At 36.7% G+C, this 27210-nt stretch overlaps 1 protein-coding gene across 2 annotated transcripts; it reads left to right on the forward strand.

The window, feature by feature from the left end:
• The first annotated feature begins 289 nt into the window (after window positions 1-289).
• LOC121376263 (WD repeat-containing protein 55-like) lies at window positions 290-22005 on the forward strand. 2 transcript variants are annotated; one of them, XM_041504092.1, is made up of 8 exons: window positions 290-316; window positions 9466-9578; window positions 10668-10853; window positions 11352-11424; window positions 13900-14006; window positions 15910-16009; window positions 17561-17730; window positions 21634-22005. In XM_041504092.1, the coding sequence occupies exons 1-8, from the start codon at window positions 305-307 to the stop codon at window positions 21971-21973; spliced, it is 1101 nt and encodes a 366-aa protein (XP_041360026.1). In that variant the 5' UTR covers window positions 290-304; the 3' UTR covers window positions 21974-22005. The 2 variants fall into 2 exon arrangements, with proteins under 2 accessions (XP_041360026.1, XP_041360025.1); XM_041504091.1 differs by lacking the exon at window positions 290-316 and adding an exon at window positions 1084-1224.
• The last annotated feature ends 5205 nt before the right edge of the window (window positions 22006-27210 follow it).

The following is a 27210-nucleotide window of genomic DNA, read 5'->3' on the forward strand; positions in this document are numbered from 1 at the left end:
CGTATCCGGAGTATTCGTTTACTGTTTTGGTACATTGGAACCTGCACCAGAACACACTTTCGAAAACACGAAATTTACTTATCCGTCCATATTTGCCCGGAAAAAGAAACGGTTTGAAATTTTCTAAATAAAACAAAATTTAAGTGAAAATGATACTTTTAAACGGATGTTAATAATAAAATACAAATTAAAGAATATATACATAATTTTAAAACAATAAAATTTAACATTGAAAATGTTATTATTGTTTTAGACTTTAAATTAAATTCAGATAATGAGAATACATGGATTTGTATTAACCACAATGGCGACGAAAGTGAGCATGTTTTAATTGAAATTCGATGTTTTGTTCAATATTTACAGCATAGCAATTCCGAACCATCTATCAGTCTCTGTCTGTCTCTCTGTCTGTCTCTCTCTGTGTCTCTCTCTCTGTGTCTGTCTCTCTCTGTGTCTCTCTCTCTCTCTCTCTCTCTCTCTCTCTCTCTCTCTCTCTCTCTCTCTCTCTCTCTGGGGGCAAGACTAGCCAGTGGTAAAGCGCTCACTTAATGCTTGGTCGTTTTTAACGGTTTTGGGATCAATCCCTGTCAGTGGGCCCATTGGTCTATTTCTCGCTCCAGCCAGTGCCACGACTGGTACATCAAAGGCTGTGGTATGTGCTATCCTGTCTAGGTACGAGTTCAACCCGTACCCCCCTTTCAATGGTTAGAGTAGTTTTAGGGTTAGGGTTAGTCTTTATAGCCTTTGATTAGGTATGTGAGAATCGGCCCCAGGCATCGCATATATGCTTAGGTCAAATACCTGGTTTCTGGGTTGATCGCAGTGCAGCGGGCAGTGGAAATGCTGTACTTTCAAGTGCATTTTCTGGGTCGTGGGCGCAAGGTTGAAAATCTACACTTATACTGATGACGTAGTTTACATTTTCAGCAGTTGCCTCGTCTTCGATTTATTTCCATAAGATTCCTAGAAGTTTCACAAATTGTCTGTTAAAAGTTCGGTATACATAACCAATAAAAAATGCCTCCGATTTACCGAAAAGTGAGTAAAGACTCTTTTCAAACTTATATAGACCTGTAGTATGTGTTCTTTTCTACCTTTATGTGGATTTTCAAGACAATCCTACATACAGCCACTGATTTATACCAGGAGCAGGATCGGGTGTCCAAGCCGTTGATGGGCAGTTTTGTCAACAAACCTTCGATAATCAACCTCAAAATAATGATGGTTAATCTCATTGGAATTCTTCAAATTGTAATCAGAATAGTTTATTAACAAGCAAAGATGGCTTTGATATATGCATTTCATTGAAATTTGGGATTTAATAATGCCGATGGTTAATGATTTTGTATGGCATGTTTTGTTCTAAAAGTGTGCATGCGACCCGAAATTAGGTCACATGACCCAAATGCTGCCACCTGATTGGTCCAGACTACTGTTTACATTGAAATTAGCGATGTGCTCAGTGTTTATTTTCTACATATGGTTTATTTTCGTCAGTTTTGATGTTCGTTTTAATATTTTTGTGGTAAGTCTCTAAAGTTTTGCCATTATTTCAATTTGGGAAAGATTGCTGGATCCTGTACTCACTTGATGCACATTTTATTGGAATTATTTCCTTAATGTTTTTTTTTTGCATGCATTGCTATGCTCAGTAATTCAGTAATGTTATTGTTCAAGTGAGAATAGACCCATCTGATATAACTTTTTGATAGCTGTCTGCTGGTGCAGGTTTTGTTGAAATATTCCAAATATTAAGGAGGTTATGGGCATTTTTCAGAATGGGACTACCTCTATTTACTGGGTAATTAGGTAGGTAATTAATTAATTATTAGTGAATTAAAATGACTGATATTGTGATAAGATGATTTTAAGAGGCAATAACCCATCTCTTAGTGGTAGGAGTCTTTCTTACCAGTGATACAGATGAAGGGTTGTATGGCATTTTGAAGCACATTTTTAAAGAAAATGGTCACAGTGTTTCTTTGTTTTACATGTAAATCCATTGACGAAAAGCACTCTAAATTAGGCGACTTCAAAATACCATAGCACCCTCAATATTTATCCTATCATCACAATTCAAAGATCATTTTAAATGTCTTTTCTAGCTCTTTCCAATGATACCAATTGCACTGCAATCAACTGACATACCTACTTTGATATAGATGGGTACAGGTCGAACTCTTTCCCCTGTCTATGGGATGGTGCATATATATAAAAGATCCCATGCTGCTAATCGAAAAGAGTAGCCCATGAAGTGGCGACAGCAGGTTTCCTCCCTCAATATTTGTGCTGTCCTTAACCATATGTCTGACACCATATAATCGTAAATAAAATGTGTTGAGTGCATCATCAAATAAAACATTTCTTTTTTTCTTTCTCTAACCTTCAGAGACCAAGTTACATAAATGATGTGAAATTGCTGGAGGACTATCAAACAGTGGTCAAAGATTCCCACTCTAATAGGACAACAATCCTATGATCGATGTATAAGTATTTAATGTCAAACATAGTAAAAATAGTATGTTTCACATTTTAAATACTTATTTGACATCGATTATATTTGAGTTCCTTGATAAAACATTTTTCACATTTGTCTCTCTGTACATGTATCTGCCATGCAGTCTGTCTCAGAATCTGTCTCTCTGGTACCAGACATTTCACTCAGGGGTCAGTAAATTCCCAGTTTCACCAATTGGGCCCCAACTTGGCTCCCTCCCCCAATAATAATGTGACAATTTATTATCGTCCATTGACCTGTTTCGGTGGTTGTGACATTTGTGTGCAACAGTACGTACCAGGGGTGGGGAAAAGCCCTTTTCTCCCGGTCTGGGACCGATTCTCGATCTCTGAGACCGAATTTTTTTTTTTTAAACGTGTGTTTGCCGGTCCCACTTTTGTCATTCTTGTCGGTCCGAAGCACCTGTCCATTTCTATTATTGGAACAAATTCTTATCCGTCAAGTGGACAGGCCTGTCCAGACATCGGTATCTCATTGCATGATTTAAAATAATAAATAAATAGTGGTCAATATGGCTAGTGGCAAGACGTCTGTGATTTTGAAGTCTGCCTAAGTATATATCGCCAGTCACTGAAGTCGGACCTACAGTAGTGTCCATCCACAGCCACTAGGCTAGACATTAATTTTGTCAAAGTTGCTGAGCCGATCAAGAGATTAAACAGACGTTAACAATAACACCATTCTTGGTGAGAGAGCCATCAAGGTATTACACTCCAATTAAAACAAAGGACCCAGAGTTTGCAACTGGTTACAATCAACACCTATGTACGGAGATTTGTCGGGTCGAGTGTCCCAGTCCGAAGCAAGAGACTTTTGTGCAATACAAACTGCTTGAAATAGCATAAAATATACTGAAATAATCTATAAATGTATTTATTGTTGACTGTTCAATGTAGTCTATCCAATAATTATAAAAGATTTTAAAATTAACAAAAGGTTTCCACTTTTTTGTTAACAAGTGGGAGTAAACAGAACAGCTACATGTACTGGTTATCTCAAGAGCCAGTAGAGGTAAAATTTCGTCCAATCAGTGATGACGTTATTAATCTCTTTGTCTAAACATGTGCTAGCTCAGGTTGTCAAACGCTTCAACGGTGCGATCTTTTATTAATTTTCAGGACACAGTACTGAATATTTGTACTTTTTATACATATATGGGATTTAAATTCATAGCTTTTATTCCTTTTTTATATTATTTATTCCATTATGTAAAATATATACAATTTGTGGGGTGTTTTTTTTTCTCACTAATGTGATAAAAAAAAAGAAGTTTTTTTTTATTCCTTTCTTTCCCCCCCCCCTCCCCCCTCCGTTAATGATGACATCAAGCGGGACCGATTGACAATTTTATTTTTCCCCACCCCTTGTACGTACATATGAAATTTTCTGACATCATTGACTTTTGCTTGGGAAGTGGTAAACAAATGTCTGTCACATTCACAAAACTGTTCGTAAAAATAAGGTTAAAACTAGCAAAGAAAGCAAGATTGAACTTAACCCACTCATTAACACTGCACATTTCTTAATACCTTTTTTCTATGATTTTCAAAGACTAAGTTGAAAGAAAACTTAATTTTAAAAACTATTTTTGTCTGTTCTCAACTGTACTACTATCTAGTTGTTGAAGTCACATGATTGTCACAGCGTCTACTGACAAAATTCTCTTTAAAGGGCCATTCCGTGGTATTTGGTCCATGGGTGTGAAAATTTCAAAATGATCTGTTAAACTAAGTTTTTATTATAGCTTAACGTTAACACCCTTAAGCACATACAAATATACTTTTATTGCCAATTTACTTATGTTTTATGGGTTTTAATGACAGTTTTATTTGAAAAAATTATTTTTGACATTTATATTTGGGTAATATTTCATTAGTTATGTCAAATAAAAAAATTAGATATCAGGACATCATATCTAAAATATACTGCATATGAAAATACTACTTTCCCTTCTTTCATATCATAATTAGTATATTAAATTATTTTTCAAAATATATAATGTCACGTCCTGGCTGATTTGACATATAAAAGTTAGTTTTATTTAAAAACTATTTTTCAGAAATAAAAATCCTTTTTAATTCTCCTTCTTCTCAATGTTCTAAGTATAAATAAAAGGTATAATGATGACTGGTTGTATTAAATGATTAAAATAACCACCTCAAACTTTGTGCCAGGATGTGACATTGAGCCAGGACGTGACATTCAAGATGGCAGGTTAAACTGAGTAAAGATTAAAAATGTATTAAATCTCTCTATATAGAGAAATTGACAAAACTGACTAGATAATGCACATGTACCTAAAAGAAATTACTTTTATTTTCAATACATTTGATCTCGCCATCAAGAATTGGAAATGGAGAAACTGGACCTTCGGGGGAGCATGTTCGAATATTTAACATGGATTTATGTAGATACAAAAATACTATTATCAGTTAATTCTATGTTTTGACCAAATAATGAATTATTGATAATCCACCAATTTAAAGAATATTGTATTTATACCAAATTTTCCATTTTGTGAATCCAAACTGGTACGGAGCTCAAACTTAATGGCGGTGACATATAAACTGCCATCGGTTGGGGGCGCCACCGATGGCACTTTTGTTCCGCCAAATAAAAATGAGGCCCGACTGCCATTGCCGACAGCAAAATATATAAACGCACTGAACATTATCTGCCAGTATTTAACACAAGTGTTCAGATCCTGGTTGGAGTTAATGGGTGTTTGGTTAGTACCACTTGATGGAACTAGTCATGTGCATACCTTGTGTTGTTGTATAATATACGTTCTCACTGCATTTTGCCTTCTTGCTTTTGTGTTATGCCACCCCTTTTCACCTTTAGCATTCCCATTTGGTTTTTTCTGCGCCCCTCTTTATTTTTCGGCATCCTGTTAAAATTTACAACACCCACCTCCGCTATTTCAAAATACACACTTTTTTTTCACACTAAAAACATCAATCAGTCTGCACACTGGACATCAAAGGAAACAAGCCGCATTGTGTACGAAAGCACAATTGACAGAAAACTTCAGTAGCTTACCACAGTGACCATAACGTAATTTAACAATATTTTTAACAGCTTCTGTTGTATCCCATACCAGTATCCATTTGTATGTTTGATACATGTGTACAATAAAAGTTATATTTAATTTTAGCAGTGAAATGTTTTTATTTTTATCCTTTCGGCAATCTCAGACTGAAAAACCACTTATTTGGCACCAAATTTGCCATGTGATCAGAACGGTCATTCTGTCTTTTGTGTCCACTAACTTGTGTTGATGTTTTATCCTCAAATGCAGATTTAATTGGTCAAAAGTGATGATTTTTACTTAGTCATTTGTTTATTTAGCAATTCTCAATAAAATATAGAAACGTTTAATTTTGGGGGTGGGTGCGTGGGATATATTATCACCACTTGAAAAAAACAATGGAAGTGGTAGTGTTCATTATTAAAATCATTTATTTTGGGTGCCAAATAATATATACACCACCTTTACAAAAATGACACTATTTTTTATCAGCTGGCAATATATCAATGTGATCGATTCATTCCATGAAAATAAGAAGAACAGAATTTTTTTATCCCACAGTATTCATGTCATATTCACAGAAAATTTTGGCAACTTCGACTGAGAAACACCAGGTTCCGTTAAATGTTAGATTATGCTAGTAGTCCATGATTCCATTTTTAATAACCGTAACGATATGTCCGATGCCATATAACCGTAAATAAAATGTGTTGAATGCGTCATTAAATAAAACATGACCTTTCTTCCATTTTTAATAAATTCTTGTTTATTGAAGTTTATTGGTATAAATTGAAGAAATATGACTACATGTACATACAGAAAAATAACCTTTCAGTCGAGTTTATTTGTTGCAAAGTCAGTTTAAAAAAAATGATATTGGCATACTCAAAATTGCCATCGGTGGGCCCTTTTCCCCGACAGCAGTTATTTTAAAAAATTGCTGTGGGTGATAAATTCTTAAATTCGAGCCCTCTGGTATACACATAAAATAAATATTGTGTCAAAGAATTGTTCAAATACAATGTGCTGCTAGAATCTTAAGTTTATTCCTTGGCAGATACAGGTATCCAAACATGAATTGGAATATATAAACCAACATTTCTCCAGTGAAGGATGCAATTGATAAAGATATATGAGCCGTCACATGTGAAAACCTACAACTTAGCATGACGTTAGAAACCGAGTAAACGTGGCTCAAAGTTTGAAGTCACATGTAAACGCGGAAGTAAAAGTTGACATGCTGTTTGCGTTGTTTGTTTTGAAGAATTTAGAAGATGACATCTTCTTCTTTACATGAAGATCAGTTTGAAGTAAACATATATCTGTATGTACAGTAGTGTTTGGTTACACTCTTGTATTTTATACCTGAGAACATTGGTCGAGATAGTTAGCAATACCATCAGTACTTTGATACACATTTACAAACATAGGGAGAAGTCCTATATATCAATATGGTATGCAAGTATCACATGTTTTTATAATGTACATGATTATACATAACATAAAGTTCAGCAACTTTTCCAGAAGTTATATACAATATTCATAAGTTAGACCAAACATCAAATTAGGATCATATCGGGTTGCATGGGTCTACCACTTGGTTAGGCCTACCTATTCTGTGGACTACAATCAACACCACTATTTCTACTCCTATTTCTATTTCTAATCTAAATACTGAAAACTAAATCATTTCCTACAAAAAAATATATATATCTGTAACAATACTACATTTTTAGTTATTTATTTTACCATCATTTGCAAACAAATTTACTGTCGTTTGCACATACATTGCAGTACGGTCACAGAAACGTTTCATTTTTATACCTTTATTATACGTCTATGATGTCATTGCATAAGCTGGTCTAGAGATTAACATGTGGAAGTATAGTAGATCAATTCTTGAAAGGTTTCTCCCTCAACCAATTTTATTATTATTATTAAATTATTATAATATCTGTTCACTTTACTCACTTCACATCATTTGTATAGAAGGAGTTGGTTTTCTTTCCTTACAAATGTATATTTTAATTTTACAAGAGCCTGAAGTAGGCCTACTCTTTGAGGCACATTTTGGAATTCAAAATAGAAGACCAAGACTAAGAACAGTGGAAACGGAAGAAACAGTATCTGTATTAGATGATGAGCGAGACGTAGTCCAGTGGTAAAGCACTCACCTGATGCGTGGTAGGTCTGGGATCGATCCCCGTTGGTGGAGCCATTGGTCTATTTCTCGTTCCATCCAGTGCACAACGACTGGCATATCAAAGGCCAAGGTATACATGTGCTATCCTGTCTGGGATGGTGTATATAAAACATCTGTTGCTACTCATAGAAAAATGTAGCGGGTTTCTTCTGTAAGAATATAGGTCAATATTACCAAATGTTTTGACATCCGATGGCCGATGATTAATAAATCAATGTTCTCTAACTTTTTAACTTTTAACTGTATTAGATGAATATGATAAATTACAGTCCAGTAGATGTTGACAATAATACTGAACATAGAATCAAATACTTATCTGATAACACCAGTGAGCAGAATGACACTGAACCTGATCCAATTAGCACAAGTTACAGAAAGGATGCAGTGGATTGTCTTTTAGAAAATAATCTGAAAATCAAATTTATGACCATATTTTGAAGTTGAGTCAAATGGAAAAAGAGCAGAAGGAAATGTAGGCCTACATAATATTCTCGCTGGGTAAAAATTAAAGGAGGGCAGAAGCCCCCTCCACCCCCCCCCCCCCACCCCCCCTAAAAAAGAAACCAGAAGAGAAAAAGAAAAAAAAAGGTTTGGAAACATGGTTAGCATATAGGCTAGCCTGAGTACTTGGGCTACGTGTAGGCCTATCGTTGGGTATTGGTCAACTTTGCGAAAAGACATATGGATACACACTACCTGTATATATACATTATGCAATAAAAGGGTCCCAATATAAAAATAGCATACAGGCTTGTTTTTGTTTTTTGTTTTTGTTTAACGGCACCACTAGAGCACATTGATTTATTAATCATCGGCTATTGGATGTCAAATATGGTCATTTTTGACACAGTCATAGAGAGGAAACCCGCTACATTTTCTCATCAGTAGCAAGGGATCTTATGCACCACCCTACAGACAGGATAGCACATACCACAGCCTTTGATGTACCAGTCTTGGTGCACTGGCTGGAACAAGAAATCGTCCAATTGGCCCACTGACGGGGATCGATCCTAGATTGACCATGCATCAGACATGCACTTTACCACTGGGCTACGTCCCGCCCCAGCATACAGGCTTTCTGCCAGAAAATAATTTGAGCCCCAGGGCCATTGGTATGTGTTGTCCTGTCCTGTCTGTGAGAAAGTGCATATTAAAAAACTTACTGTTAATTTGTTATGGAAGAATGTAGCAGGTTTCCTCAGAAGACATTGTTAGAATGGCCAAATGTTTAAAATCCAATAGCTGATGATTAATTAATTAATATGCTGTAGTGTCGTTAAACAAAACAAACTTTTAACGTTCTTGTTTTTACCGGCCTCGGTGGCGTCGTGGCAGGCCATCGGTCTACAGGCTGGTAGGTACTGGGTTCGGATCCCAGTCGAGGCATGGGATTTTTAATCCAGATATTGACTCCAAACCCTGAGTGAGTGCTCCGCAAGGCTCAATGGGTAGGTGTAAACCACTTGCACCGACCAGTGATCCATAACTGGTTCAACAAAGGCCATGGTTTGTGCTATCCTGCCTGTGGGAAGCGCAAATAAAAGATCCCTTGCTGCCAATCGGAAGAGTAGCCCATGTAGTGGCGACAGCGGGTTTCCTCTCAAAATATGTGTGGTCCTTAACCATATGTCTGACGCCATATAACCGTAAATAAAATGTGTTGAGTGCGTCATTAAATAAAACACTTCTTTCTTTCTTTCTTGTTTTTTGTAGATTGAAAAAGCAACACCTAAGAACCTGTCATTTGAAGATGTAGTAGTGACCGTTTGTTTTCATCCGTATGAGGATATTGTGGCGTCTGGCTGTATCGATGGAAATATTTTCCTGTATGATAATTATTTTAGTATGTTCTACTTAATATTATTGTTATAGATATGGTTTGCTGTAGTGTAATATGATCCACAATTTTTGTTATGGGTAGCAACATTATCACCCATCAGTGACTTATATGTAAGTGACATAATTTACTAAAGAACAGACCATGGACACCAATATATTTTGCAGTTTATTATTAATTATTATTAATTTATTACTATAAAGTTTGAGATTATCAGAATTATTTTTTTTGCATTGTGAATATACATTTATTTTTAAACGCTACATGTATTTTTGTTTTCAAACATTTTATGTACGGGCAGTCCCCGAATGTGCTGTTTTAACAAGTTCACATTTTCTTTCTGGTAAAGTTGAACATAATCGCTTTATTGGTCGCTTGTAGGCAGGCAATAAATTCTTAAGTTTGAGCCCTGCACAGTTATCGATACTGCGAGAACAGTAATATGAATGATTATGAATAACATACTTGTATTACTAGTAATATCAGCTTGTTTATGAACGAATGATACTAGGAATTGTACACTTCATAGCAGGGTTTCTGCCAGAGGGTAAAACGGGTATGGCGCCATACGCAAAAATGTTTGCAGATTAAAAATTTTTTAGTTAACCTTTTGACAAACTTAATTACTCTTATTATTACTGTATGATTTTCTTAACCCTAACCCTAAAATTGAATCATTTTCTTTCTTGGGGAGGCCCCCTATAGCCCCAGTTGATTGTGGTTGCATTCAATTCCATAGCGCCATACCCAGAACTTTCTGGCAGAAACACTACATAGATGTGTTGTAACCAATAGGTTAGGTTACTAGGCCAATAATTTGTGGTAATCTGTACATGGGTTACCAAGCACTACGCTTTCTTATTCCGATGCCTGAACTTGAAAAATCAGGTTTTTGTTTTATTCATTTATGTTTGGGAAGGAAGGATGTAGTCCAGCCTGTTTATATATATATACATGTATGTGTGGGATAATGTTTTAGTTTTAGTTCTCTCAGGACATTAAAGTTAATTTTGGCTTTAATCTGTATTAATTAATGTCTTTGTAAATATAACTGATAATTGGTTATGTTTTGTTTCAGTCATTCTTACAAAGCCGGTGGAGAAAATGTCTTACAACACAAACTTTGTCATCACAAGAAAGCTTGCCGCACTATAAAATTTTCTCCCAGTGGAAATGACTTGCACACTGCATCGAAGGATAAATCATTGTGTTGTGTTGATATTGAAACGGGGCAGATTAAAACAAGAATTAAAAAGGCACATGAGTGAGTATTTTTAGTGCTATACACCAATGGCTACAATATCTTTCTTATTCTGTAATACAGTGTAACTCCTCTAAACCGGACCCCCTGGGGACCAAGTGAAAAGTCCAGTTTTAAGAGGTATCCGGTTTAGGGAAGTTCTCTTATGTGCAGATATTTAAAAAGGGCCCATAAAAAAACGTTCGGTTTTGAGGGGATTCTGGTTTACAGAGGGTCTGGTTTTGAGAGGTTTTACTGTAATATAACTTTAGGTTTTATTTGGATCACCAAAAACCTCTATATATATACCAAAGTCCACATTACTTGCTATTCAAGCACTGCACACAAACATGTATTCATGCTTGTTCATAGGATGTAGGAACTATTGGAGACAAAAGGGTATTCATTGTATGGGGTGACAGACCCTGATTTATGAGGGGAGCTAGTGTGACTGATGTTGGTGGGCGAAATGTCAATTATTCCTTTATTCCTATGTCTCATAACATAATGTTTTCTCTCTAGGTCTGCCATATATAGCCTGTTGGTATCTGACGAGAACTTCCTGGTTACTGGTGATGACGATGGTGTACTCAAGGTACAGTTACTAAGTACTGCAATAGCAGATCCAGGGGGGGTCCAGGGGGTCAGGACCCCCCCCCCCCCTCCTTTTTGAAAACCTACCATAACCTTTAAGGGGAAACATGATTATATTAATTGTTCTAAATGCTTAAATAATAAAAATACTTAAGAGATTTTAGCTTTAAAGGCATATTGTCACAGACCACATGACCTAGCAAAATATTACCTGAAAATATATATATATGATTTGTTCCTAAATGTACTTTATTCAACCATCTATGTAACCACCATACTCCACTTATTAATGATATTTTGTAAAAAATAATTGAATTATGGCAATGGTCCATAATTCAAAAACTAGCAGTAATGAGAGGGTTAGCATGGATTTCACTCCATCATGGTGTAGTTAAAGTGATGCAATTGCTAGATCTGGTCTGCAAAAATTAACGTAATTTTGATTTATTATCCATTTTTAGAGAAATAAGGTCCTTAAATCTGTGACAGTATGCCTTTAATAATTTGGACCCCCCACTTTTCAGAAATCCTGCATCCGCGTCTGTACTGTATCATTAGTGTACTGCATACAGACCTACAAAAGAGGCAAACTAAATATGTAGTTAAATAGACAAATTATTTTCAGCTATAAATTTATGTTAGGTTTTTTTTGTTATTGTTGTTGAGGATTTTAACATTTGTGTTTATAAAGGTTTTAATGAAAACAGTCCGTCATCTTTGCTAAAATTTTCATCCCTTCCCCCCCCCCCCCCCTCCAAGTTTCAATAATTATTGCAAAATTTTAATGTAAATTGTATATTGTGGATGCGTTTGCTTATATACCTTCCAACCAAATCTTGTCTTCAAGTAACCCATGCAAAACCTGTGGTTTTCGTAACATGTCAAGTACCCGAAAAGTTGTCAGCCCGTTTTCAGCATGTCATGTTTATATCTGAAGTAGGGGGTAGCACAATCTCTAGTGTGGGGATGGTGCACTCGTCACGTTTTTATCTTTATATAGAGTAGACCTGTCCAAAAAACTACATATTTGCCATCCTGCTTATTATACCATAACCCAGAGTTGCCTAACCTAGGCATATAAAATTGACCCTTACCTCTTAATGTCCTAAAACCTGTCCTGAGTGTGTTACAGTACAGGTAGTTCGTATTAAACACAATTTGACTAGTTTACCGCAGACTATACAGGGAGATAATAAATTAAACATTTAAAAAATATTGCTGCACTGTCTGATACTAGTAATGTTACATTTCTGGTTCAAACCTGAAGTGTATCTACACGCCTCTGAGAGTTGAACATTTGCGTAAACCATTTATGGGTTTATACAAGAACAAATTCAGGAAACCCATTTAATTTTTGGGGGCGAGACGTAGCCCATTGGTAAAACACTCGCTCGAAGAGCGGTCGATTGGGATCAATCCCCGTCGGTGGGCCCATTGGGCTATTTCTCGCTCCAACCAGTGAACCACAACTGGTATATCAAAGGCCGTGGTATGTGCTACCCTGTCTATTTAATACCAGTACCCTCACACCTCCGTAGCCCAGTGGTACAGCACTCGCTCGCTAGGTGTAGGATTGATACCTGTCGGTGGGCCCATTGGGCTATTTCTCGCTCCAGCCAGTGCACCACGACTGGTACATTAAAGGCCGTGGTATGTGCTATCCTGTCTTTGGGATGGTGCATATTAAAGATCCCTTGCTGCTAATTGAAAAGAGTAGCCCATGAAGTGGTGACAGCAGCTTTCCTCCCTCAATATTTGTGTGGTCCTTAATCATATATCCAACACCATATAACCGTAAATAAAATGTGTTGAGTGCGTCGTTAAATAAAACATTTCCTTCCTTCCCATTTCGTTTTTATGTGATGCGTCGTGACCATGTAAATGATGTCATAAATTCAGTGTGCAGATGGATTCCGCAAAACTATCGCTCTCGCAATTTTCAGAGGCAGTGATCTATTATGACCTGTTAAAACATGCATATACACAATGTGAGGTACTCCAGCAGTACTACCGGTAATGTATAATATGAAACAACCACCGTCGAGAGAATGTAATCACTCTGGATGTATTTAATACCAGTACCCTCACACCTTTGTAGCCCAGTGCTACAGCGCTCGGTCGATGCGTGGTTGGTGTGGGATCGATACCTGTCAGTGGGCCCATCGGGCTATTTCTCATTCCAGCCAGTGCACCACGACTGGTATATCAAAGGCTGTGGTATGTACTATCTTGTCTGTGGGATGGTGCATGTAAAAGATCCCTTGCAGCTAATCGAAAAGAGTAGCCCATGAAGTGGCGACAGCAGGTTTCCTCTCTCATTATCTGTGTGATCCTTCATCATATGTTTGACGCCATATAAATAAAACATTTCCTCCTTCTTTTTTCTTCAGTACTCGACTCGTATATATCTTGCGTGTGGGACTTAAACTGAGTTTTCAATGCAGCCTGGTAATGCTTAGTGTTTCTGTGATTTCAGGTTTGGGATATGAGAACAAAAACTGCCACAATGGAGATGAAAGAAAATGATGAGTTCATCAGTGACATGGTCATAGACGACCACAAGAAAATTGTAGTTGCCTCGAGGTATCAGTCTACTTAATATCTATTTAAATAAATTACCGTATAACCGGAAATTTTCGTGGTCTTAATTTTTCGTGGTTTGGGGTATAAAAACATTTCAAGGTTTCTTATTTTCGTTGTTTGCCAAATCTAAATTGAAAGTGATTTTATTTTCGAGTTTTAGCAAGTCTAGATGCGAGAATACTTGCTATTGTTGATTAAAGTTTCACTTAGGCTGCCAGTTGTTCGATACTACCCACGTGTAAAGTTAAACAATAGAACAGTCACCTAGGCTATTGTGATACCCGGTATGCTATTCGACAGACAACTGATCACAGTCTTTAATTTTGTGTAAAGCCAATTACGACGTATGTGTGAACAAAGTACTTAAGGACGCCATGAAGTCTAATTTTACCACATGGTATTCAAAGTGGGTTTCCCTGGCTATGAAACACGGCGAAGTTGTAATGGACATCAAGATCGAAATGCATACTTCGGCGATAAAACCAATTCATGCAAGGTGGATTATGAAAGTTATGGCAGAATTAAAAATACGCCAGGAAATGTTGAAATCTGCATTCATCCACCCCAGAATCTCTGATGCAGTGCGGGCAGACATTGACAAAACCAATATACGAAATTTAAAAATATTTCATTATATTCTACAAACAGTGAGATTCACGCAATAACTTTAAAAAAATTCTAACTTGTTGTTTTGACTATACTATTCTCTTGTCGTATCCGGTGGACTGCGCATGACAGGAAATAAAATGTTCCGGTAAATTGTCAAGTGTGTTATGGTTTTCACAATAAATATTTTAGTTAGAATTTGTTGATTTTTTCGAATATTTTCAAGGATTTATATTTTCGATGCTGACTACTTACCCTCGAAACCCACGAAAATAAAAATCCTCGAAAATTTCCGGTTATACGGTATATGATTTTATTGTATTTACATGTACATGTATTTGTGACAAATATAATTAAAATTGATCCTGTGATGTGTTGCCACTTGGTTTAAAGGGACAGACTCTAGTTTCAACACATGAAAATTAACACTAAGTTTAGTTAATCTACAAACCTGTATCACATTTGGATAATGTTACAATTGAGTGAAACATGAGTCTGTAACGTTGAAATGGTGAAATACCCCATAAAAATAGACTAGAACTCGACTGCATAACTGTTACCTCTCAGACGCATGTGTGTTTTTAAAAATCTGATAAATGCATTTTGTGATATTAAAAATACCAGGATGACCAAAATCACTTTGAATGTACGGAAATGGATAATCTAAACAATAAAATCTAAGTAAAGTATGATTTTAGTTATCAAAAATGGCTCTAATAGTGAAAAATATGCCTTAGTGTTTAAAAACTAGGGCATGTCCCTTTAAGCAGTGATTTCCATGGTTAACAATATAAAGTACAGAGAAAATCTACACATTGTATCCATTAACTTTGCAGCCAGTACTTTGTCATTATGGAGATGCAATTCAAATTCAACCTGTGACGTCACATATTAACTAATGTTGGTCACCCGTATTGGATTTTCAATAAATTTATAAATACAGTAAAACCTGTCTAAACCGAATCACTTCAGGCATCTACTGTTTTTCCGATTTGGACAGGATCCGGTGTTTAGATGGTCACGTTTTAGAATTGAGAAAAGTCAGGCGTATGAAACTCGGCCAGTTTTGACAGGGTTCAGGGTCGGTTTAGATGTGTTTCTCTGTAATAGTAAATGAGATTATTTGGAAGTATCTTTTTGTGGGCATGTAATTCAAGTCATAAACTTTATATTTCACAAGGAAAATTATTTAAAAAAAATTCATAATGCATTTTTTTTATATTGCTCCCTTAAAATCTTGTTACTACTAATATAATATTTAAACCATGTTACTAAGTAATATTCTGCTACTCTTCAGTGGTGATGGAACACTGTCGGCATTCAACATCCGCCGCAAGCGTATGGACTTACAGTCAGAGTACATGGATTCGGAACTCCTCAGTCTGGCTGTGGTTAAGGTGAGGACGAACATAAATATTTAAGGATGAGAATCTTTCGCAGATCTAAGGAATTCTGCCATTTTTGTTATCTCTTGGTGTCAATCTCACAAATTGTCTAAATCTGATGAGAATATTTTTATAGGGTGTTTAGGTATATCATGAATCCTAACATCGGTCATCAGGACAAAATCATAAATATTATTTTAGCATTTGTAGTAAATAGTAATAAATTTGACAGTCGAAACGGCTGAAAGTGAAAGTTCCAGTTATAACCTGATTCTCGCACTCATCGTGAAATCTCGAAATATCACTTTTAGATCCAAACTAATGCTGGTGAGTTCTGAATACTTCCGAAGTCAATAACAACATTCAAAGGGAAGTAACTCATGGCAGACATAAAGAACAGACTGCCATTAACAAAACTCTAAAACACTATTTCTGATGTTAAACATGAAATAATGTGATGTATAAATGAAGAATTTGATATTGACAAAATTGAAACAAGTATTAAAAAGCCAAAGAAACCTGCCAGTAAAAAGAAGCAGTAGTTTTTCAAAAGAATAAACATGACAATCTAATTATTACTATGCACACTAAATGCTTTGATGACACACTGCTTTCTCTTTAATATGACAAGTAAATGTATTTAAGGGTAAATCTTACTATTCGGTCAAAATTTAAAAGTCATTACTCTTTTGAAATTTTTACATATAAAGATATCCTTATGTTACTGGCAGGGTTTATATAAAATCCTTGAAAAGTATAGAATATATATTTTTAATTTTCCAGGTTTTGAAAAAGTATGGAAAAAAATGTTTTGTGCACAAGTTTTGAAAAAGTGGAAAACGAGAAAATTTCAGTAACTTGTGTAACATCGCCCGAATACGATCTCCTTTTACACGTTATCGTTAACATTCAGAAGTTTCAGATTTTATACACTTGCTGTAAGTAAGTCTGGAAAATTATTTAATGTGTTTTGGAAAAAGGTATGAAAAAGGTGCATGAACCCTGTACTGGAATGTCCCAAAATTTTGATCCATGGGCCATAAAATAAATTGGTGTATGAATCACTATGATGTTTCTTTTTTTCTGTGTCTAGCCAAATTCTTGATGCTTTATATCCAATTTTAATCATTTAATGACTATTTACTTTACAATTGAATACAAGTATCTAAAATCATTATAACTTTATCCTTTTTGCAAAATTAGTAATGCTGTGTAAGTAAATCAATAGGAAATATTAAAAATGTACTGTTACCAATGAAAATTTTCTTCAATCACACCTTGAAATTCCACATACATAGGTACAAATTCATTAAAATTCTACCAAAAATCATTTGTGCACTTTTGTTTTAAAAACAGCTTTACTCAAGATGTTAAAAATACCATATTTGAACTAGGGGTGAGACAATTAAACACGGTTCACAATATTTGCGTTTTTGGTCTCAGTTTGTGTACTGCAGTTTATATATTTAAAAAAATTCTGTGTGTCCATAACTTGCACTCTGAGACATTTAATTTCTTGGTATGTTTTGTTTTTGTTTTTTGAAAGTGTTATTTTGTTTACAGAATCAGCAGAAGGTGGTGTGTGGCTCGGGAGATGGTATTATTAACGTGTTTAACTGGGGCGAGTGGGGCAACATCAGCGATCGTTTTCCTGGTCACCCAATGTCCATAGACTGCATGGTGACCATTAGTAGTGATATTGTGTGCACTGGTTCAGAGGACGGCATGATCAGGTGAGTCGGTCGGCTTTTTGTATTACTTTTGTATTCACCCAGTCAAAAGGAAAGATTATAAAACTCCATCATATGCAACCATGTGAGAAATTTTCACCACCAATTTTTTTTTTATCCAACATAATTGCATATGACGAAATTTTCACCACCAAGTTTTTTTTTATCCAACATAATTGCATATGACGAAGTCTTTTTCTCATTCATTTAGGGGACACAACTGTGCTTTCCTGTCTGTGGGACAAAATGTTTATGTTAGGGCCTCAGTAAACCTCAGCCCTCACAAAAAGCATTTTGTCCCTCGGGTTGGAAATGCCTCACAATGGTGATAGATTCTATTAATCACTTTTCCAACAGCATCAACTTTCACTTGTAGCTAAATGTTTTTACATTTATCTTTATTTCTCGCAAACTGTAAGTCTTAGATCATTGAAACTTGGTTTATAGTTGCATCTATCAGGGGTCACATTTTTACTTACAAAATATATGTATTGTACTTGACTAATTCCAACCAAATTGTGTTTGAAATTTGTTTTGCACATGGAAAATTTGGTCATTCTGACCCCCAGTGGCCCGACGGTTGGGGACAGATTTCCTGAGATCTATGTACTAGACCATTTCCATCTAAAGTTGGTGGGAAGCTTTCTTAAAGGAAACATGTCACGTAAACCATATTTGGCACCAACCATGTACAATTAATTATAAATTGAAACACCTAAAAAAAAAAATTATAAAAAATTAATTACTTAAAATATCTCCATAAAAGAACCCAGATACGAGCTCTTAGCAGAAATTGCCGATCTTTAATGAGCAGGGCAATCACGAGGTCCGTGACGTCAGAGACGCGTCGCTTGATCTGAAGCCTTACACTTAAAAGCATTAGTCCGTACCACTCATAAAGAATCTAAGACTTGCACAGCTTACCAAAACAATGAGTGTTCGTTCGCAAAACGGTTTGCCGTATCAATATGAGCTGTTAGTAAATGAAGAAAGACACACATTTACTTACAACAGTGATACTGAAGAAAAAACGGATAGCGAGTCGGAGGGTGGAGAAACTGATGGTGCCAGACCAGACCGGTCGACCAATTTACAGCCCGGAGCCCGAAAGTAACCCGGAGACAAAACCAAAACTCGGATGCTAATGCCGAGGTGTATACTGTTCATATTTAGCATAAAGATACACCTCGATATGATGTATTTAAATATGTAAAAAAATATAAATGTAGGACAAAAAAATTTTGGGTGTTTTTTTTAGAAAATATCGCATTTTTTATGTTCGGGCTGTACATAATGAAATCTGTATGCACAGTGTAAACAAACGCTCTAATTTACGACAAGGCGCTTCACTTTCATTAACCTGGCTTGTAAAACAACATAAATGACTTGAGAGTATAATTAACTTTTAAACTAAATATATAATTCTATTTGCATCAATAGAACGAAATGGGGTTATAGTATTTTTCTCTCATAAAAAAAAAGTAGCATATTATTAGGCCTATTGGTAGGGTGCGTTAGAGTAAAAACGACCACTCACGATACCCAAGTGATAATTTTCTTTTCTTTGGTACTACGTAATTGGTCAGTTTTGTAATTTTAGATGGGAAAGTCTACTTAATCAAGAGTTTTACAGCATTATTTACAGTAATGAAGCAGGGCGGCTGATAATGTCCATTAACATTGTACTATAGTCGCGACAGGTTACGCCACAATACCCTGTGATCTTTAAAAAAAACTGGCACGTATTTTGTACGTATGTCCAGGGCCGTACCCTCCGGGGGTGCAGGGGGGGGGGCAGCTGCCTCTTTTTTTTTTTTTTTTTTTTTTTTTTTTTATATATCTCCAGTAATAGCATAGAAATGTTTAATCTTTATAGTATGTTAAAAATTATTTATAAAATTTAGTGCCCCCCCATGGATTTTGGTCAGGGTACGGCCCTGATGTCTAGACTGTGGTAATCACTTACCTGGTCGATACCCTGCAAGATACACCTGCCAATCAGGAATCACATGTGCAGGCCACGGAAAGAAAGGACCAATTAACTAAAACAACACTCCGATTCTCAAGTCAGCCCGTGGATGAAACATAATAGTTATTTCGACACCGACAGTAGTTGTATTGAACTTCGTGTTGCTTTGGGGCTTCGGGCGATGAGGATCGTTTTTGTGACGTATTCCGCCCGAAGATTAAAAACATTATTTAAAATTATTATTGTTTCTACACGTTTTTTAAAAACATATTTAAATACATCGTACTGAGATGTATCCTCATGCCAAATCCCATGTTTGTATATGCCATATTTAATTACTTATTGACGTTTCCTTCTTCGGACGGTGAATACAGATTTTGTTATGTAGGCCTACAGCCCTAACATGAATTTTTTTTTTTTTCCCAAAAAAAAAAATAAATAAATAATTCTACATTTTTGTTTTAACATATATAAATACATCATGCTGAGGTGTATCTTTGTGCCAAATATGTACAATGTACACCTTGGCATTCGCAACTGAGTACTGTTTTTGTCTCCGGGTAACGTTCGGGCTCCGGGCTGTAATTAGGCTGACACCAAAGTACTATGCGGTGTTGGTGTCCAATCTTTTCTTTTGCGATAAAATACACGCGTCTTTCTTCGGATACAATCCTTTGGAAAACCATAAAAAGACAATCCCGATCGTTTAAACTGTTTATTTTTACACCCAAAGGCCGCGCAGTACGGCACTGTTGGACTGAAAAGATCGTAAGCCCCTTACTCCATATATAAACAGTTAACAACAATGGAAGAGTACAGCGGCTCTGACGTCACTTCCCTTTTTTTCCGAATGCTCACGAAGAAATATGCATAAATCGTACTTTGATACTGATTAGCGTAATTTCTTCATTTTAAGTTAACTACACGTATTTTATTGTTATAAAGTTATTTGTATATTATTTTTATATCATTTTTCTTTTAAAATGAGCTATAATATGGTCTCGTGTCATGTTTCCTTTAACCCATGTAGAAAAAAAAGAAAAATTCTTTTGTCATTCTAACCAAAAGGTTGAAAAAAATATATAATTTTTTTAAAATCTTCATCTTCCATAAATGTCAAGCCTTGTCAAATGGAGAAATAAATTAACGAATTTGGTCATTTTGGCCCCCAACCTCCCTAGAAGTGAAGGCCTGAAAGAGAAAAATTAAACCAATTAATAAAACACATTTTGTCTACTTTCAAAAATGTGTTAACCAAATAGTCTTCATATATGTTAAAGTCATTAGATTATTTGTCGAAGTGATGAATTTCATCAATGTTGTGGCCAGGTTTTAGTCAGTTTGCGTAAAAAGGGAACCGATGGGATATAGCTTTATAAGGAAGGAAATGGTTTATTTAATGACGCACTTAATACATTTTATTTATGGTGTCAGACCACACAGATATTGAGAGAGGAAACCCGCTGTCCCCACTTCATGGGCTTTTCTTTTCAATTAGCAGCAAGGGATCTTTTATATGCACAGTCCCACAGACAGGATAGTACATACCACAGCCTTTGTTACACCAGTTGTGGAGCACTGGCTGGAACTAGAAATAGCCTAATGGGGCCACCGACGGGGATCGATCCTAAACCAACCACACATCAAGCAAGAGCTTTACCACTGGGCAATGTCCCTCCCTATAACTCTATAATGATTCATGTTAAAACTTATAGTAAAACATAGTTTTATATCCCAAACCAACTCAAAAAACATTTTACGTTTGCTACTGTTGGACATGTTTACAGTGTTAAGGCAATGCTTGGACAGTTGATTATTAAATATTTTATTTTGTTAAAATTGTTTTTAAAAAGTTGATTTGAGCTTACAGCATTGGAGCAGGATTAAATGAAGTCAAAACATGTTGTCTAACAATTACTGTACGTTTCTATTTTCAGGGCCGTGAATATTTTACCTAACCGATTCATTGGAGTTGTTGGTGAACATGACGGTTTCCCCGTGGAATCCCTGAGTTTGTCACACGATAGACAGTTTATTGCTAGCTGCTCCCACGACCAAAGAGTCAAGTTCTGGAGTATCGGTGAACTGGAACACACATCAGTCAATACAAAAAGAAAAGCAAATAAATCGCTCAAATCAAAACCGTTAAAATCAGCCAAGCATAGTGACTTTTTTAGCGATCTTGCAGAAGACAAATCAGATACATTAGAGACTGAAAACAAAGATGATGATGATGACAGTGAAGATGACAGTGACAGTTCCGAGGATGGGGAATAGTTGATGTATTCAATAAAACGTCATTATAAAAATATTTATATTCTTGATAGTTTTGTTTTAGAATGTGTATTTTCTAACAATCAACTGTTGCCATTATCAATCTTTTGTTACAAAGAGTTTTCAAAGATGACTTCACTTTTCTGGGGATGAAACATAGTTTTTACACATTGCCTCTAGGTCTATTCTTCTAGTTTGGAATAAGTGTTTTCGAATAATTTCATTAATGCTAGTCTGAGAATGCATTGAAAGACACATTTTGACAGCAAACCATATTCCTAACAAAAGGCTTCATTCAGTCCAAAGGGCTGGATGTAGCCCAGTGGTAAAGCGCTCGATTGATGGGTGGTCGGTTTGAGATCGATCCCCATCAGTGCGCTATTTCTCGCTGCAGCCAGTGCACCACAACTGGTACATCAAAGGTTATGGTATGTCCTATCCTGTGTGGGATGGTGTATATAAAAGATCCCTTGCTACTAATCAAAAAGAGTAGTTCGTGAAGTGGTGACAGCAGGTTTTCTCCCTCAATATCTGTGTGGTCCTTAACCATTTGTCCAACACCATATAACTGTAAATAAAATGTGTTGAGTGCATCGTTAAATAAAACATTTCTTTTTTCTTTTTAATTCAGTCCATTGGTCATATCTAGAAGTAGTTTTCATTTAGGATCTATTCCTCATGAGAGAGAAAACCTGCTGCCACCATGCCATTGGCTACTCTCATTAGAAGTAAGGGATCTTTTATATGCACCATCCCACAGACAGGATAGTACATACCGTGGCCTTTGTTACACCAGTTGTGGAGTACTGGCTGGAACGAGAAATAAAAACTAAATATTCATTCAAATCCATATTTAGATTTACTTCATCTTGGGGCTAGGGTACAACACATACCCTGGTCCCTCCAGCTTCAGAGTTGGAGGCAGTGCGTGCAGGGGACTCATCCTCCCCATCCCAGTAAACTTCACTTGCAACAGTCTAGACCTCCTGCTAAAAATCCTGCTTACGCGCCTGGTCAAAGTGAATACCAGTTTGTACATGATTGGCAAACCGCAGGTTTTATCCACTGTTATAAGTGCTAGAAAGAAGACCTTCACTTTCACAATAACGACCCTTGTGGCATATACATGTAGATCTGAATTGCATTAAGGCATACATCTCTCGCCTGGTTTAAATATCTGTTGTCAAGACCATTAAGATGCACACCCGATAGGGACGAGATGACTTTTATCCCATCAAGAAAAAACTCCCTGGAGTGACAGTCGGTAGATGTAGTTCTATGCAACCGGCGTCGTGGTTAAGCCATCGAACATTAGGCTGGTAGGTACAGGGTTCGTAGCCCGGTACCGGCTCTCACCCATTAACGACTCAATGGGTAGGTGTAAGGCCACTACACCATTTTCTCTCTCATTAACCACTAACATTGAACTAACCCACTGTCCTGGACAAACAGCCCAGATAGCTGAGGTGTGTGTCTAGGACAGCGTGCTTAAACCTTAATTGGATATAAGGTCGAAAATACGTTTAAATGAAAAAAAAAAAAAATCTATGCGTAGAAGCTGGATCCATTTGAACATAAGAAAATCAGACTAGAGTATAATTCAGTCGTGGTTGATATAATGGTGCGGACGGGCCCGGCTCCGGAGGGTAGAAGATTGTACCAATATATAAAATTAAGTCAAGAAAGAAAGAGAAAAGAGTAGTATGCCTATCAGCCGTTTCTGGGCCCAATTTCACAAAACATCGTAAGCCTAGTTTTGCACGTAAACGTAAATCTACGACTAAACCACAATTCTTATTACTGTTATAGTACAATAAATATAGTTTGAAATAAACCTATTTCATTTTCTTTTGTCCTTAAAATACTCCAGCTTCCGTAATGGTGTAATGTTCTACGTGAACTAGACACCAATGGCTTGTAACTCGAAGCAGTCGGAAGGGCTTACTAAACTTAACGGTAGTCGGAGAGCAATACTAAAAGGTTAGGTGTGTAACACGAACCACTCGCAATTTTAGTCCTTATCTAGGACAGGCGTAAATTTCCAGATTTACGACAAAATTTAGTTGTACCCCAGACCAGTCGTAGCATGTTCGTAATATTAGTTTGTGTGATTAAAAAGGCGAACCTATAACCTATAACATGATTTTAAGGTAGTGATATCTAACCCTGACACTACCAAACTTGTGTCTGGGGTTAAACGTTTTAAACAAAACCCTTTATCATTATATAGCCTAATCATTACTGAAGTGTGTGCGATGTTAAAAGATGATTTGTAATTTACTTAACAACACTTCAACATATTTGATAAATTACTATGTGATATCTAACATGGTTATTTCGACACTTATGGACGCGATGGGAAGGGGTGGGGTAGGAGAGGGGAACTGGGTCGCTGCTGCCATACAGACTACGCCTTTCAAAAGTATTCGAAATATTAGTCGTGGGACACAAATTGAGAAGGAAAAAAGACAAGTACACCGATGGCGATTGATTCTGCGTCCACCCATCGAACATCAAGTGAGCACTCTACCACTGAACTACACCCACCCATTTGTTGTCAGTAAACGCTACAGACATTTGCAGTGGGTATCATTTGCAGTGGGAATCCCCTTGTCGTAAGTGTTTTAGACTGTCGAGTTACAGTCGTGTTTTTCTAGCTTAACGTATGCTTTACGTCAAAGCTACGTGTGTTTCGGGTTATAAAGTAAAGTTTGTTTTATTTAACGACGCTGCTAGAGCACATTGATTTTTTATCTTATCATCGGCTATTGGACGTCAAACATATGGTCATTCTGACACTGTTTTTAGAGGAAACCCGCTGTCGCCACACAGGCTACTCTTTTTACGACAGGCAGCAAGGGATCTTTTATTTGCGCTTCCCACAGGCAGGATACAAACCATGTTTGTTGAACCAATGGATCACTGGTCGGTGCAAGTGGTTTACGAGCCTTGCGGAGCACTCACTCAGGGTTTGGAGTCGGTATCTCGATTAAAAATCCCATGCCTCGACTGGGATCCGAACCCAGTACCTACCAGCCTGTAGACCGATGGCCTGCCACGACGCCACCGAGGCCGGTTTTCGGGTTATACTACTAAACTTTCCTCACGACTGTCGAAGTGCTGTCGTGACGAACACGTAACACCAAAATATTTACGACTGCTTCGAGTTACAAGCCCTTACACGTAAACGCACGACCGGTATAACTGCTAGTAGCAAACGTAAACTTACGATGTTTAGTGAAATGGACCCCAGCTTCCTATTTCATCTTAGGGTAGGGGGGGGGGGGGGGGGGGGTCACAGGGGTACCGTGACGTTTATGAGAAAGTTATGGGTCACAAGTCTGCTGTGACCCCTAAATATCTAAATGTTTTGTTTTATTTATGTAGGCACAGTAACTACACATACTGTACTAAAACAAATGCTATACATTATTCAAGCTCAACACACTGAGCAAACAAGGTCTAAATTAGAAATCTCTAAAATTATACTATTTTTTTTCTTCTTGTATATTTCATAACAAATGGCAGACTCTCGCCGATGTTGAGTAGTTAAATAATGTATATAAACCCCGAAATTGCAGCTTTAAGATACATTCATTTAAACTTTAAAGCGACAGTCTCGAAGTTGCACAATGACCAAAATATTCATTTTTCTTTTGTAGTGTAAATATTATACCTTAAATTAAATACCCCCACGCCCCAAGAACATTTTATTATTATTATTATTATTATTATTATTATTATTATTATTATTATTTACTTCTATTATTTTTTTTTTAATTCATATTATTGAAACATTCAAAAAGGATGACCCACAGGTAAGACGTGATGTTACATTTTGGAGTTGACAAAAAAAAGGACTTATTTTTATGCTTGAATATTTTAAAGTACACACACACACACACACACACACACACACACACACACACACACACACACACACACACACATATTGCATTATCATTGTGCATTGTGACGGACAATGGATTATTACTATGCATAGTTCTGTGCTATCTTTATTCTTTGTCAGGTGGGAAGGGTCGGGACGTAGCCCGGTGGTGAAGCGCTCGCTTGATGCACGGTCGATTTGGGATCGATCCTCGTCAGTGGGCCCATTGGGCTATTTCTCGCTCCAGCCAGTGCACCACGACTGGTACATCAAAGGCCGTGGTATGTGCTATCCTATCTTTGGGATGGTGCATATAAAAGATCCCTTGCTGCTAATCAAAAAGAGTAGCCCATGAAGTGGCGACAGCGGGTTTCCTCTCAATATCTGTGTGGTCCTTAACCATATGTCTGATGCCATATAACCGTAAATAAAATGTGTTGAGTGCGTCGTTAAATAAACCATTTCCTTCCTTGTCAGGTGGGGAGCTGGAGTGCGAGTGTGAATAATTTTTACTTGCTCATATACCACTAGAGTTTCGAGCATGTCCGTCCCAGGGCCTGTCTCTGGATAGCCAGGGGCTTGAAATTTACATCCAAAAATTAAATAATGGGCCTTTAAAATTTTGATGCGCATCTCTAATATAATAAATAAAGAAAATTCTACTCATTAAATGTGGTCGCTAGATTAGATCGGGTGGTCAAAAAGAAATTAGATAAGATCGGTGGCCTGAATCGGGATGGAGGGTGGTGGGTGGGTAGAGTTGAAAATGGGCAGAATTTTGAAAATAGCAATTAGTAAAAAAGTTAATAGAATTTTAAAAAAAAAAGAAAAAAAAAAAGAAAAAAAGTTACAAGCTAAAAATAAAAAGAATTGACTGCTCGGTCGAATATTTATATAATTTGGAGCATTTTAGAATGACAGTCCAAAAATAAATAAGAGAAAGAAGAGAGGATCGGACTATTTAATAATATTAAAAAAAGAAAGTAATTTCGACATAAACTTTTGAACGAAGGTCTAAAAGTTTAAAGTCCGATCTATATGTCCACGTGAGTGGCCTCGTCAAGGCCGTTAGGGTGCACAGCTTGTAGGGACGAGATGGGTTGCATCCCGTCAAGAAAACCCCTAGATTGACAGTCAATAGACGTTGAAGGTGTAGTGCTGTGCTGAAATACAGATCTTGAGAAGCCGGATCCGTCTGAACGAGAGAGAGAGAGAATCAAACTAGGGTATAGTCCAGTCGTCATGGGTTGTATAGTGGTGCGGACGGGCCCGACTCCGGAGGATACGAGATGGTATCACAATAAAACAAAGCAAAGTCTAGAAAAGAGTAGTAGGGGCCGACCCCGCTTCC

This window comes from Gigantopelta aegis, chromosome 6 (genome assembly GCF_016097555.1).
Source record: "Gigantopelta aegis isolate Gae_Host chromosome 6, Gae_host_genome, whole genome shotgun sequence".
NCBI lineage: Eukaryota > Metazoa > Mollusca > Gastropoda > Neomphalida > Peltospiridae > Gigantopelta > Gigantopelta aegis.